The sequence below is a fragment of the Rissa tridactyla genome, chromosome 6 (assembly GCF_028500815.1).
Source record: "Rissa tridactyla isolate bRisTri1 chromosome 6, bRisTri1.patW.cur.20221130, whole genome shotgun sequence".
Taxonomy (NCBI): Eukaryota; Metazoa; Chordata; class Aves; order Charadriiformes; family Laridae; genus Rissa; species Rissa tridactyla.
The window spans coordinates 28,655,046-28,668,182 of record NC_071471.1 but is presented as its reverse complement, the minus strand read 5'-3'; the positions used below and the strand labels follow the sequence as shown (position 1 = coordinate 28,668,182).

The 13,137-nt window shown below is 49.6% G+C and overlaps 1 protein-coding gene across 1 annotated transcript; it reads right to left on the bottom strand.

Moving 5' to 3' along the window:
* Window positions 1–1,379: 1,379 nt before the first annotated feature.
* On the bottom strand, window positions 1,380–12,089 carry CLDN1 (claudin 1). Its single transcript, XM_054207162.1, has 4 exons — window positions 11,755–12,089; window positions 3,237–3,401; window positions 2,259–2,343; window positions 1,380–1,878 (listed from the first exon to the last, which is right to left on the bottom strand). Exons 1-4 carry the CDS (start codon window positions 11,975–11,977, stop codon window positions 1,716–1,718), a joined length of 636 nt encoding a protein of 211 aa, XP_054063137.1. The 5' UTR covers window positions 11,978–12,089; the 3' UTR covers window positions 1,380–1,715.
* Window positions 12,090–13,137: the final 1,048 nt, after the last annotated feature.

The window sequence follows — 13,137 nt, the reverse complement described above, 5'->3', positions numbered from 1 at the left end:
GCACAGGCCAACATCAACTCAAGCCTGAAGCAAATGCTCCGGTTGGTTTCTTTTAGTAACTTTGAATTATGTTGCAGAGTCAGGTCAAACAGAGGTACACAGCTTACACAAACCACCACGGTCATGGTTGTACATCGCTCAGCCCCAGAGGCTCTCCCTATCTACAGAAGGAAATCAAGAAGTCTGATGCCTCTGAACACATACGCAATTATAAAGCCTGGTCAGAAGCAACCAGTTTCCTTCTGCAGAAAGAGCCAGGTGGAGCTTTGGAGAACTGGTATCATCCTTCTAGGAATTATGAGACTTAACTCCAGACAGCCTCAGCCAGTGTTAGTCAAACACCAAGTGACTGACTGGGTGTTTCAGAGGAAGGGGTGGGAACATTTGATGAGCTGCATTTATTTTATTTTTTTTTTTTAAGATACAACTTAGTATTCAAGAATGGCTTTATCTTTAAAATGCTAGTTTCATCCTCTTTGGTGAGCTTGGATTAAAAGAAAATGCCACAACCTTTGGATCAGTTTCCTTGGAATTTGCCTTCATATAATCACTGAAAGTGTTTACAAGAAATAAAAGACAGGATCAAATGGCAGCGTGTGAGGTATCCTTGGGGAAACATCAGGGAGCGGCAGTGCATTCAGTTTGGTTTAACACATTTAGCTGCATAAGGCAAACTGAGATCAGTAACTAAGCCCACATGAGAAAGACTCAAGGAAAGAGGAGAGTGTTTGTTAAAAAGTGGCCTGTAACACACGCAGGGGGATGAAGCGTCAAGCTCAGTTAGGTACTGTAGTGGAAACATGGAGAAACAATCACTGGCAGCGACTCGGTGTCTACGGAACAGCAGCAACAGCCCCACCAGAGACACCCAGTGAAAACAGAAGGCAATCGTTTTTCCTTTAGCTCTCCCCTGGCACCAGGGAAGCCCGCAGCTGCTTTTTGACCTCTGCAGTCACGATTTATGCAGCCTTTTGCTCAGACACAATCAACTTATAAGATCTTGTCAAAACAATGATGACAGTTAAGCCAAGCCACCTTACACTGCATTTTCTGTTGGCCAACGGCATGTGCATGGACAGTTATGGATTTCAGTTTGTTAAGTCACAGCAGTTTAATTGTGTCTGACCCTTTGCCATGCCAACCTGCACGGAAAGGAGGGTGCTGAAGATGACACCAAGAAGACATTACAAGAGCATTTTAGATCTCTTCAAAAACATTCCTACATGTAAAGTCTTTTCCCTAAAAATTATGTTTCCCCTTAAGCTATTGGTTTCATCACTTTATATATAATATATGTTCCTTTAATTTCTACACACACCACACTGGGCTCTAACTTAATGGGATATGGGACTGAATTGTTACCATCTTTTTTTTAAAAAAAAAAAACAACTAAAAAGCACCAACATCCATCTAAAAAAAAAAAAAAAACAGTATCATTTTTCCCTTTTACTCCCAAATACTAAACTTAACCCAAGCTTGGAGGTTTCATCTTTCCAGTGGCAATACCTATGAACCTAGGCTAGCCTTCCTCCATGGGCTGGGAGAGAAAGGAGAAGTTACGTCCAGTAGCAAAGAGGATTATAAAAATATACACATTTTTGGGAGAAGAGGAAGGCAGAACCTAGAGTCTGAACTCTGCTCAGGACAGTGGCATTGTAGTGTCCTCTCCAAAATGCTTCCACTACCAGTGCTGGTGGCTCCTCTTCTTTGGTTCATTATACATAATCCTTCCCTGTGGAGGGGGCATTTTTGGGATAGCCTCGGGTGGGTGGATAGGAAGTTTCTCTCCGTGGACAGGAGCAGCAGAGGAAGGCCCCCCCCAGAATGGCCAGAGAAGCAGCCGCCCAGCCTATGAAGAGAGCTGACCCAAATTCAAATCTGCAAGAGAAAGAAGAAAGAAAATGAACACTACAGATGACCCTCAAAGCCCAGAGCTTTGTACACTGGGTTAGTCCAACCTTTCAGCTCACTGCAGCAGGGCCGAGCTCTCTGCAAACCAGGCCACAAGCATTTAGTGGCGGAAAGTCTGAGAATTCACATCATTTAGGTCTCTGGCAGTGATGATGCCTTAAAACAAAGCCAAGACTTACGAGCCACATAGATGATGAGATCTGGTCCTAATGCTCTTCCTGCAGCTTGGAGCCAACCCAACTAGCTCAGGAAATTCCCTTCTTTGTTTTGAGCCACTGCTACTCAAAGCTAAGCCCTGTGAGCAACTGTCATGCTATACTATAGCATTATACCAAATGGGTCAGTACCTGGTGTTGACTGGGGTGAAAGGATCATAAAAGGCCCGAGCCACTCTGTTGCCGTACCACGACGTGGCCACCAGTGCTGCCAAACCTGCATATGAAGGGAACAGTGTCATGACTTAAGAAAAAACAATTAACAAAATCACTGCAAAAATAAGTGTGTAGCAGAACCAGCATCTGGAGTGATGCTGAGCTGCTGCTACCCTGGGAACTTCTGAGCAGTTACTTAGTGCTGGTCGGGAGAGAATTAAGAAATGATGATCAGAGGGCTGGAGCACCTCTGCTATGAGGACAGGCTGAGAGAGTTGGGGTTGTTCAGCCTGGAGAAGAGAAGGCTTTGGGGAGACCTTAGAGCCCCTTCCAGTGCCTAGAGGGGGCCTACAGGAAGGATGGGGAGGGACTCTTGATCAGGGAGTGTTATGATAGGACACGGGGTAATGGCCTCAAGTCTATCCAATCTAAATCTACCCTCTTGAGGGTAGATTTGATATCAGGAAAAAATTCTTTACTGTAAGGGTACTGAGGCACTGGAGCATGTTGCCCAGGGAACATGTCAATGCCCCATCCCTGGAAGTGTTCAAGGCCAGGCTGGATGAGGCTTTAAGCAGCCTGGTCTAGTAGGTGTCCCTGCCCATGGCAAGAGGGGTGGAACTAGATGATCTTCAAGGTCCCTTCCAATCCAAAACATTCTGTGATTCTATGAAAGGCAGAACTGCTGACAGACTTTCATGGATCAAACTCAGCTCTGCCAAGAGACTGAAGGCACGCAGTCCATATAGAAAGCATAATGCTAGTGCCAAGAGACCTATTGTATGCCTCTGATAGCTAGCAGCTACTGTGCCAAAGTCCACTAAGGAATTCCTAGCCCAAAATGCTCTTGGAGCAATGACAGCAAACCCTCCCCATCCTCTCACATCCTATGCAGGATAAATCCCATTTAGGAAACGGCACAGTTAGCATTAAGCCCATCTGTATGTTACCAACCTGCAATGATGAAGATCACCCCACCAAAGACAGCCATCCGCATCTTCTTCACCTGGTCATCTTCCATGCACTTCATGCATTTCATGCCGGTCACAGCAACAAACACAGCAACAAGGCCCAGGAGTATGGCAGCCACCATCAAAGCCCGAGTGGCCTGCAGACTGCCTACAAGACATTAGGATTTGAGTTACCACAAAGAAAACTCAAGATACAAATAGAAATTCAAATTACTGGGCTCAGTAATTACATTTCAAAATACTCTTACACGGGATACAAACAAGCAGACATTCCTTTTTGGCTTTAAGCTCCCAGAGACTGCCATGAATCAGGATCAGAGGACACTCAGCCTAAATGCATGGCAAACAAGGGCATGCAGCTTTTTGCAGGAAATGACCTGGGAATTGCCCTCAGACATCTTTTGTTCCCTGATCGTTTGAATGCCAATTGGAAGGGCATATCTGTTTATCAAAAGAAGTATTCAGATTTAGGCTCTACCTTGACAAAGCATTTAGGCACATGTTTTCATATGAATAGTGACATACATATGAATAGTCCCACAGCAGAGAGCACGGCCCCTTTGTTGCTCAACACCTCCAAAACCTGTTTTTTACATGAATACATCAGTGGCGATTTAGATAATTTTTGTGCTAAATCCTCATTTTGGCTCCCAGAGGGTACAAAAAGAACAATTACAACAGAAACAGGATTTTCCCAGCCAAGGGAAAAATAGGTTGTTTTTTCTACCTTAAATATTTAGCTTATTGGACTCAAAGATATTCAAATATTTTAATATTTTAAGAGCCTCTTGTGCTTTTGAAGAATTGGAGCACAGGGTGATGCCTCCCATAGGCAAGGGTTGCATCCGCCTGAGTTCTTAGCAGACAGGCTCAATGTATATTATCCAAGATTTGGTTTTATATTGGCACATCTGAAGGCATAGACACACGAGCTACTGAATTCAGATTTTCTTGATACCAAAGGAGAAAAGCAACATCATTACTGAAAATTAAGTCATTACTGAAAAAAACCTCAGGTGACAAAACACCTGAAGAGCAGTGAAATAAGAGCCTGAGCTTTATTTTATTGCCTGGCAAATCAGGTTTGTTTGAACAGCATGGATTTTAATATACAGTCCTGTTAAGATGTGGGAACAAATGGGGCTGGTTAATCACAGGAACAAGCTCCCAGGAGCATGCTGTAACCAAGGCAAAAGCATCCCCTGACACACAGGTTATCTAGCAGCCACACACGTACGGTTTTAGCAAAAAGTATCACCAGAATCTGTTCCCAAGTCTGGAGCTCACCCCTCAGAAAGCACACTGACTGAATTCTGCTAGAGCTCTGCAAAGCACTTCAAGCTTGGACAACTACAAGACTGAAACCTACAGCCAAGCACCTGCAAACTCATCAGTCAGCACTCGGCACTGGTATGGTGAACCCATCGGAGCCTCTGCCTCAGCAACGGGCTCTTTGGCTGGATGGAGAGACAGACAGGAGTTGAAATGGGACACTGGCCCGGAGGTCGCAGGGCCACACACCTGTCCTCTGCAGCTTCTTTACTACACTTTCCCCCACCGCACTGCTCCTGCAGGAAGTTCTCGTGACCTACACCAGCAGCGGGCTATGGGGCTCCAGTTCTGCTTTAGAACAGATCTGGAACTGCCTCCACACACACAGCCTTATTGTTCTATAAATAGATTATGAAACCAGTTAAAAGCAATACAGTAGAAACCGTAATATTCAGAGCAATAGGAAGTGACACACTTTTGTAAGAGGAGGCTTGGCTTTCTTGGGAAAAATCCCACAGTCAGCTTGGCTAAATGTCATGTCTCTCTTCCTTTAAAGGGGAAGGGTGACAGCTCCACAGCGCCCAGGTGTTAATCAAAACCCATCTGTTGCATTGAATGCAGAAACCCACTTACAAAATCATTTATCACTTTAAGATAATCACAACAGCAGTATCCAAGCACCTTTAATATATTTATCTCCAGTGTCAGAGATTACACCAAACATATTTTCTAGCTTACAGGAGTGATGCCAATATTCAGAAAGACTTCAGCTGACAGGTTACCACCCAGACAACCAATTCAGCTGCTGCGCATTTAAAGCTGAACTCCAGGCAGCAGCTCTGGCCATGTGTTCAATGGCTGAACACACCAGTTCATACTTGGCCTGGGAAAGGAAAATTTTCTGCAGAGGTACCAAATCCATTTCATCAACTCTACAGTAAGTTGGGCTTAGTCTTGCTACAGAAGCAGCACTTTACAGGAGCACTCTATAGGAGAGGGTTTTGAAAGAGTTCTTCCATGAAGCTGAAAATAGGGAGCGTTATAGCTCAAACAACTAGAAAACTAGTTATGTAAGGGTGGGAAGAGACCTCTCACCTTCAAACACAGTAAGTACTAAGGGACAAACACAGGGAGATGCTTGAAAAAGTTTGTATGAACTCAGAAGATCTAGCTATGAAACCTGCTAAAGTCTCAAGATGTACAAGTATTAAGTGGATGCACACCACAACAGCTTTGCAGAAGCAGCCAAACAAAAAGCATCATTGTGAGCATCTCCCAGGGCCACACGTTTTCAGCAGCAGACACTGGAGGGACAACTCCCAATGTCCTCACCCCTCCTTTATCCATGGTTCCATGGCATAAGAGGACAGAGGCATTTCAGAAACTTGCAGTAGGACAGAAAAACAGGTTGGAGCATTTGCAGAACAGACTGTCCCTTCATACCAAGAAGTTTTAATGTGACATGAGTGTATTGGCCAACCATGCTCCCCTCCGCCCAGCCTGGCCGCTCTGGGCTCATAGCACACGCTGGGAGACAGGGCTTTTGTCTTCCTACCACTTTTGCAATGTGTGCAGTGCATTGACTGCAGTTAATCATCATACAAGCTATGAATTATTATGTACACATTAACAACCACATTGTCAATGGAAGACACACATCCAGAGGCTGAGAAAGCTAGTTTAATATTGGTTCTGTTGTTCACATGGGCCTTTCCAGGTGCTTTAAAAAAAAAATCCCAAGTGATACAAGTACAACATTGCCTTAACCTGCTAAACAGGACTGGCTACTGACAAGCAGAAGTACTCTACAGCAATTTAACTTTACAGCTTTTATCGTATTAGAGAGAAACAGGACTTCCCCCACACTCCTTGCCACTGCAACTGTCTCCCCAACAGGAACAGGGCTCGTAGCCTCTCATGGGAATACACCACAGCTGCTGGGAAGCCCAGGCAGTCTCAGGAGCCCTTGGGGAGAAAAAAACCCCAAACAAACAGTCCTGTACAAGGCAAGACAAACTGGCCTGGCACCCAAAAACAGCTGTCAGGTGTCAACAGTATTTTGTCAATATAAACCACTATTGACTCGGAAGCCAAACCTTTTTATTGCTGGTTAGCAACAAGAGACCTTGTCTGAATAGCCTATACCAAGAGAGCAGCAAGTACTGAAGAACAGAGCCTTAAAGCTACCGAGAATGGTTAATAACGAATGCGAATCTGCAAGCCATGAAATACTGTGTTAATTCCGCAAAACTTACTTAGCAGCTCACACCTGCTTCACATCACGAAACCGACTTTTTCTTAAAACACACCAACAAACAGCTCTAACTTATTGTTAGTGGGTTTGGACACAAACTACACAATGCAGTTTATCTGAAGCCTATGTAAGACTTTCCTTTCCACAACTATCATTACCTGACACAGAAGTAATTGCTGGCAACTGCTTAGTTATAAAAAAAGGGCTTTGACAGCATATGTTTGAGGTTATTTTTCTGTCATCGCTTTTCCTTATTTATTCTGTTTATATCATCTACATTATAGAAAAGCTGTTGGGAAAGTGCCATGGGATTTTTGTAATGCCTGTTTGTAATGCAAAATTGCTGTAATGGCTCTGTGTGCAGATTTTTTTCTGATAGGGATGCTCATTGACTGCCTTGTTTGTATTTAAACTGCGGACTTGTTCCTTCCTTCCCATGGGCCTCCATGCAACCAAGTGATGACAGAATACAGGTGAAACAGATGCTGCGCAGCTCCCTCTAATCTCTGCAAGGGAAGTTCCCCAGGAGTTATAAGCACCCCTGTAGTGTAGGAAACATGTTACACCGTCCCCCTTCAAGAAAAATCAGCAGCTCTCAAAGCCTTCACACTGGGGTTTCGTGAAAGCTGAATCGCCTTGAAGGAGCAGAACCTGAGATCCTGCTGTTCTGCCCTGACAGCATGTGAAAGTTACTTTTGTGCAGCAGGCAAGGGAATGAAGATCTGAGCAAGCACTAGCAGCTTCAGAGGTAGCCAGCAAACACCTCTCCCACTTTGCAGTCTCTCTGGCTGGAGACAAAAGCCTGCTAATGGCTTGGAGGCATTCAGACCCCTTACCAGCCCCTCCAAAGACCCCACACGCCCACCACCATCAGATATTCCAGTCTGGACTCCTCCCCACAAGTCTAGAAGACTGCACAGAGCCTTCAAAGCACCTCCCCACAAGTCTAGAAGACTGCACAGAGCCTTCAAAGCACCTCCCCACAAGTCTAGAAGACTGCACAGAGCCTTCAAAGCACCTCCCCACAAGTCTAGAAGACTGCACAGAGCCTTCAAAGCACCTCCCCACAAGTCTAGAAGACTGCACAGAGGAGTCTGGGCAGCACGTAGACTCAGACAGGGTCTGAGGCCAAAATGGGGAGGCTGGGAAGTCTTCACTGCATGTCCAGTGCAAAAGAGGCAAGTTTAGTAGGTGACAGTGGCCTTGTACTCTGCCTACCCCAAAGTAAATAAGGTTCAATGCCCTCCCGCAGTCAGTCACTCAACAGGGAAAGCTTGCCGGTGAGACAGGCAACACGCAGTACCACCAGTTCCAGGTTCCTGGTCAGAGGAGACCTGGGCAGCCTGTTTTCCCACAAAGCCTGGAAATTTTCTCACCAAGAGATTTAGTAACACATAGTAACGCTAGCTACTAAAGCTGCTTAGAAGCTGCTTGTAGAGCAATAAAGCCAGGTGATTGCAACAGACTCCCATCCCCTCTTGCAGACACACAACACAGCACCGCACAGGAACAGCCTCGGTGGCATTCCAAGTAACCCTCTACCTTCTCAAAGCAATGCACAAGTGAGACTGTTTTATCACTCGATCATGATTTTTCATGAGGAAGGAACAGGGATTGAGAAACACGGGAGCAAATTAACCCTTAACCCACATGAAAGCACAGATACCAGCAGGTTCTACCTGCTTACTCCAGACCTATTTGGACACATTTGTACCTCGTGCTATAGCTTTGTCCCTCCCTGGGCCACCCTCCCAACTCCCCTACCATCAGGACAGAGCAGCAGTAACCTGAGCATGAACCCTTCCTTCCCCCCACCCATCCCCTTCCCCAGCTCCTGGAACAGGCTCAGCCAGGGTAGTAAAGATGTAGGAGGGAAGATTTCACATTTCAGTGATGCTGTTTGACCCAGAGGGCATCCAAACCCTTGTTTATTTTCTGGGCTAGGGCACAAAGGCTCATTGAGGATGTACTAGGTTTGGTGATGAAGTGCTAGATGAGTCTCAGCTTGTCTCAAGCACAGAATCTCTTCCAGCAAAACCAAACAGGGCGATGAGTATCTTCAGCTAAAACAGCCTAGACAGGACCTAGAACAACCCCTGCTCTGAGCAGGAGAGCGCAGTTAGATGGATCGGAAGGCTTCCAGAGACAGGTACCAGAAGCCCTTCTCCCACCTGTCTGAGACCATCCCCCTGAGACCCCGGAGGAGCACAAAGCTCAGCTAAGCTCCATGGACGATGCTGGAGTGCTACAAGAACAATGCTGAGGCTGTGCAACAAAGCCTTGTTGCAAGGGTGGCTTTTGTTGCCTCTATGTCTGCATGTGTCCACGCACTGCTTTTCACGTAAGCCAGCAAAACGCAGCCTTTTATTGCCTGAATAGGAGCACTGACATAAGCCCTCAGCTGAACGCAGCTGCGGGAGAAGTGCCAGCATGGGTACACTCCAGCAGTGTGGCCACACGGGAAGCTGAAGGCCCCTCAGTTGGCCAACGGTGCTTATCAACTTGTGCCAACCCCGTCCCTGACACGCAACATCAGTCCAAGCAGCCAAACACTGACACATCTAGGGGAACGGCAAGAGCTACCAGATACAAGCTTGCTGGCAAAGCGTTCCAGCATTCCCACAGCCACGGATTACTGTAGGTGCAAGGAGGCTCAGTCCTTTCTATGGGAACAAAGTAATTACAGATCTGAGCCTCTCCCATCAGTGCATGAGGCTCTGACATGTGGCTCACAGCATTCGGGGCATGTGACGCTCTGGCAGGAAAACATGGCCAGGCAGGAGAAGTTTCTCTGCCCGCATAGCTCTACCACCTTCACCATGCCATAAATGAATGCAGTCAGGGAGCTCCTTACTGCGCAGCTGCACCTGTCCCAGGGTGTGGCTGTTGAATTGGGTGTAAATGGGTGTTTTTCACACCTCCACCCAAATCGGCCCAAGCCTATGTGGCTTTAAGGCTTTGAAGGGAGACCAGGCGGGGAAAACAGCAGATAAGGTGTATGTCCCCAAGCATGATCTGCATTCAGGCCGGGAGGGCACAACCTAAGCAAGCCAGAGTACAAAAGAATAAGGAGTCCTTTAGCCAGCTCTCATTGACTTTCCCAGTGAGGAAAACATCCCCCGCGATTTCCATATTTCTTGGGCTTCCTAGGAATTTTCAGGCAAGCGTGCCCTGCAGGGCCAGGGGCTCTGTAAGAGGACAGAAGGCTCAGCCCGGTCCCTGGCACCTCACACCTCCCTCCCCCGTAGCCCTGGAAGAGAAAAGCCCTTATTGTTTGCAGGACAAAGGTGAGGGGAGAAGCTGGTTTTCAGCTCTCAGCCATGAATGGGGCAGGTCTGGAGGTCCTCGGGCAGGTTTTTAGGAGTCTGTTCAAGCCAAGGCTCCGCATCTTGATTCTGCAGGCAGGTCTCATTTACAGCACAATGGGCTGCAGCCACACAGCCCCCGAGGCAAGTTTACCTTTCGCAACTCATCCAGGGGGTGGCTGGAGATTCCTCAGCCCTGCTGGCATCTTCGCCCCCCACCCCCAGTGCGAGATAAGAGGCTTGAAGCTGAGCTTAATACATAATTACTACACAAACCACCCCGGACTGTGTGCTCAGCCCAGCCCTGATTACCTACAGCCCTGCACCCTCTTAGTGCTAAGTGGGTGCACCGCACTCCTGAAGGGAGTAATTTGCACCTCTGCCAGCTGCAGGACCCAGGGGTGTTCGGGGCAAGGGAGTGATTGATGTGGGCTAGCAATGAAGGTGGGGCCCGGGGTGTCCGGCTTCACTAGGTGACACACAGGAAGGGGTTGGTGGCAAGCTAACTTGGGGATACTCCCCATGGTCCCTGGTTTACGTGAAACTGCCAGCCCGTTCCTTTGGGAAAGAGAAGGTGACCAAGACGGTAATTATTATTTTATTAATTAGGGAGGGAAAGGAATGAAGGTGTTGCAGGACACTACTGGACTCGGGATGAGGGGAGGGATATTGAGAAAGGATGATTTTAACCCCTTTCGGTGTCAGCAAAAGTTACACGCTCCAGCGCTGTAGAACCAGCGCTCCTCCAGCTCGGTGTGACCATCCCGAGTGACACCCCAGCAAGCCAGGCTGCAGTGCCTGCATGCATGAGATGGCTTCGCCGTCCCAGGACAAGATAAGAGACCTAGACATTACCTTGAGATACTGGTCTGCCTAAAAAACTACAGGCAGCGCTACCTGGGCTAGAGTCCAGCTCACCTGCCATCCCTTTGCCTAAAAGGCCCCAAGGGTGTAGCAGCGACTTTCCCAGAGAACAAAAGACCAAAACAGTCAAACGCAGAAAGAAAAGGCTCCGTGCTGGAAAAGACCGCTCCAGCACCGCCGATGAACTGGGCTCCTGCTGAGCCGTGCCCAAACGAAGGCGGTCCCTGTCTCAACTTCTACAGCCAAAAGTTCTTGTTCGCAATCGCGCCGCTTTCCCGAACACACGTGGAGGATCTGACCCTTCCCCTCCCGGGACAGTTTTTTAGGGGGACCTGGCAGAGTGCCCCCCGCCCGGGGAGGCCGTACCGCTGCGGGATGCGCTGCAGCGGGCGCCGCAGACCCCCGTCCGCCCCGAAGGGGGGAGAGTCACCCTCAGCCCCGGTGGGGAGCGCCGCCGGGAGAACCCCAACAGACACCCATCTGAGCCCCGACGGGACGATCGGTCCCCGAGCCCTGCACCTTCAATCCCAACGGACGGGCGGCTTAACTCTAACGGGACAGAGACCTTGAGATCCGACGGCACCGGCAACCCCAGCGGGACAGGCACTGCGGGGGGAACAGGACTGGCACCCCTAGCCCCAGCACTTCAGCCCGACCCCCGACACGGGGGTAATGACCCTACGGGACCGGTACCCTCAGCTCCGATCAGAGGCACTGGGGCGGAGGGGACGATCCCGCCGGGACGGACACCCCCTGCCACAATTAGACGAGCACCGCAACACACGCACCCCCCAGCCCCGACTTACTTTCCAACTTGAGCAGCGAGTCGTACACCTTGCACTGGATCTGCCCCGTGCTCTGCATGGCGCACGACATCCACAGCCCCTCGTAGAGCGCTTGGGCCGTGACGATGTTGTCCCCCGCGTAGGATGCCATCTTCCACTGGGGCATGGCGGTGCTGATGATGATGCCGATCCAGCCCAGGAAGGCCAGCACGAAGCCCAAGAGTTGCAGCCCCCCGCTGGCCATGTCTGCGCGGAGCCGGGCCGGGGAGGGGGGCAGGGGGAGCGCAGGGAAGCGGCTGCTCCGCGCCGGCGGAGAGTCGCTGCGAGGAAAAACGAGAGACTGCGCCCGGCTCCGCGCACCGCACTGCCGCCCGCGCGCCGCCCCGCGCAGCTTTTTAAAGCCGCGCAAAAGGCGCCCCCTGGCGGCCCTGCCCCCCCGCCCCGCCCCGCCCCGCCCCGCGGGGCTTTCCGCGGTGGGAAGCGGCCCCTCGCCCCCCGCCCCCGCGGTGGAGCCGCCCTGGCTGCTGCCTCCCTGAAGCGCAGCGTCGCGGGGGATGTCGACACCCCCCGGGGTGAGGGTAGCAGCAAAATGCCCCTCCGCCCTTCCCGGGGCGTGACCCCCTCCTTTAAGGTTTCGCCGCGACCCACATCCCCTGGGGCCACCCTGCCCCTCACCGCCTCTGGAGAAACGGGTGGTGGGACCGTCCCTTCTGTCCCCCACGGGGCGTGCCAGGGGATGCTTTGGCACCCTTGGAGGTTTTGGCACCTCCAAAGGGTGCCCTGGTTGTGCTCGCTGGTCTCCCCTCCCCCCACTTCTAGAGCTGGGGGCCCTGAGAGCATGAACCCACACTCACCTTCCTTGGGTCTTGCTACCTGTTGCTGTGCTTCAACAGCCGGAGCTATAAACTTCCCTTTTCGGTGAAGACACCTTCCCTGAGCCACCACATCGGATGGGAAAGATGGAGATGGGTCTGGGCCAGTACCACCGGTCCTGCTGGTGGTGGCTGTGTGACCCACCTTTCCAGCCCGCCCCAGTGCCACCACTGCAAGGCAAGGGCAGAGGAGCATTTCCCACACTGTAGACTCACTACCCAGCTCCCCGCACATGCGGGAATAAGCTGCTGCAGAGGAAGCAATAGAAAAATCATGGAAATTATCAGTACTATGATTTTAAAGGGCTTTCAAGGAGGCAGCTGAGCAAACACTCATCATCCGTGTACAAATGCTGCCAGAACCCTAAATCCAAACTTTTGAATCTACCATTTTAATAAGGATGATGTGCTGTACATCTTTTCATTACTGCGTCTCTCTTAAAGGAGAAATTTCGATTTTTGAATGCTTCAGAGATTTACTAAGGTTAATTGAACATGGGGATTACAGACCAGGAAGGAGTGTCCTTTCTTT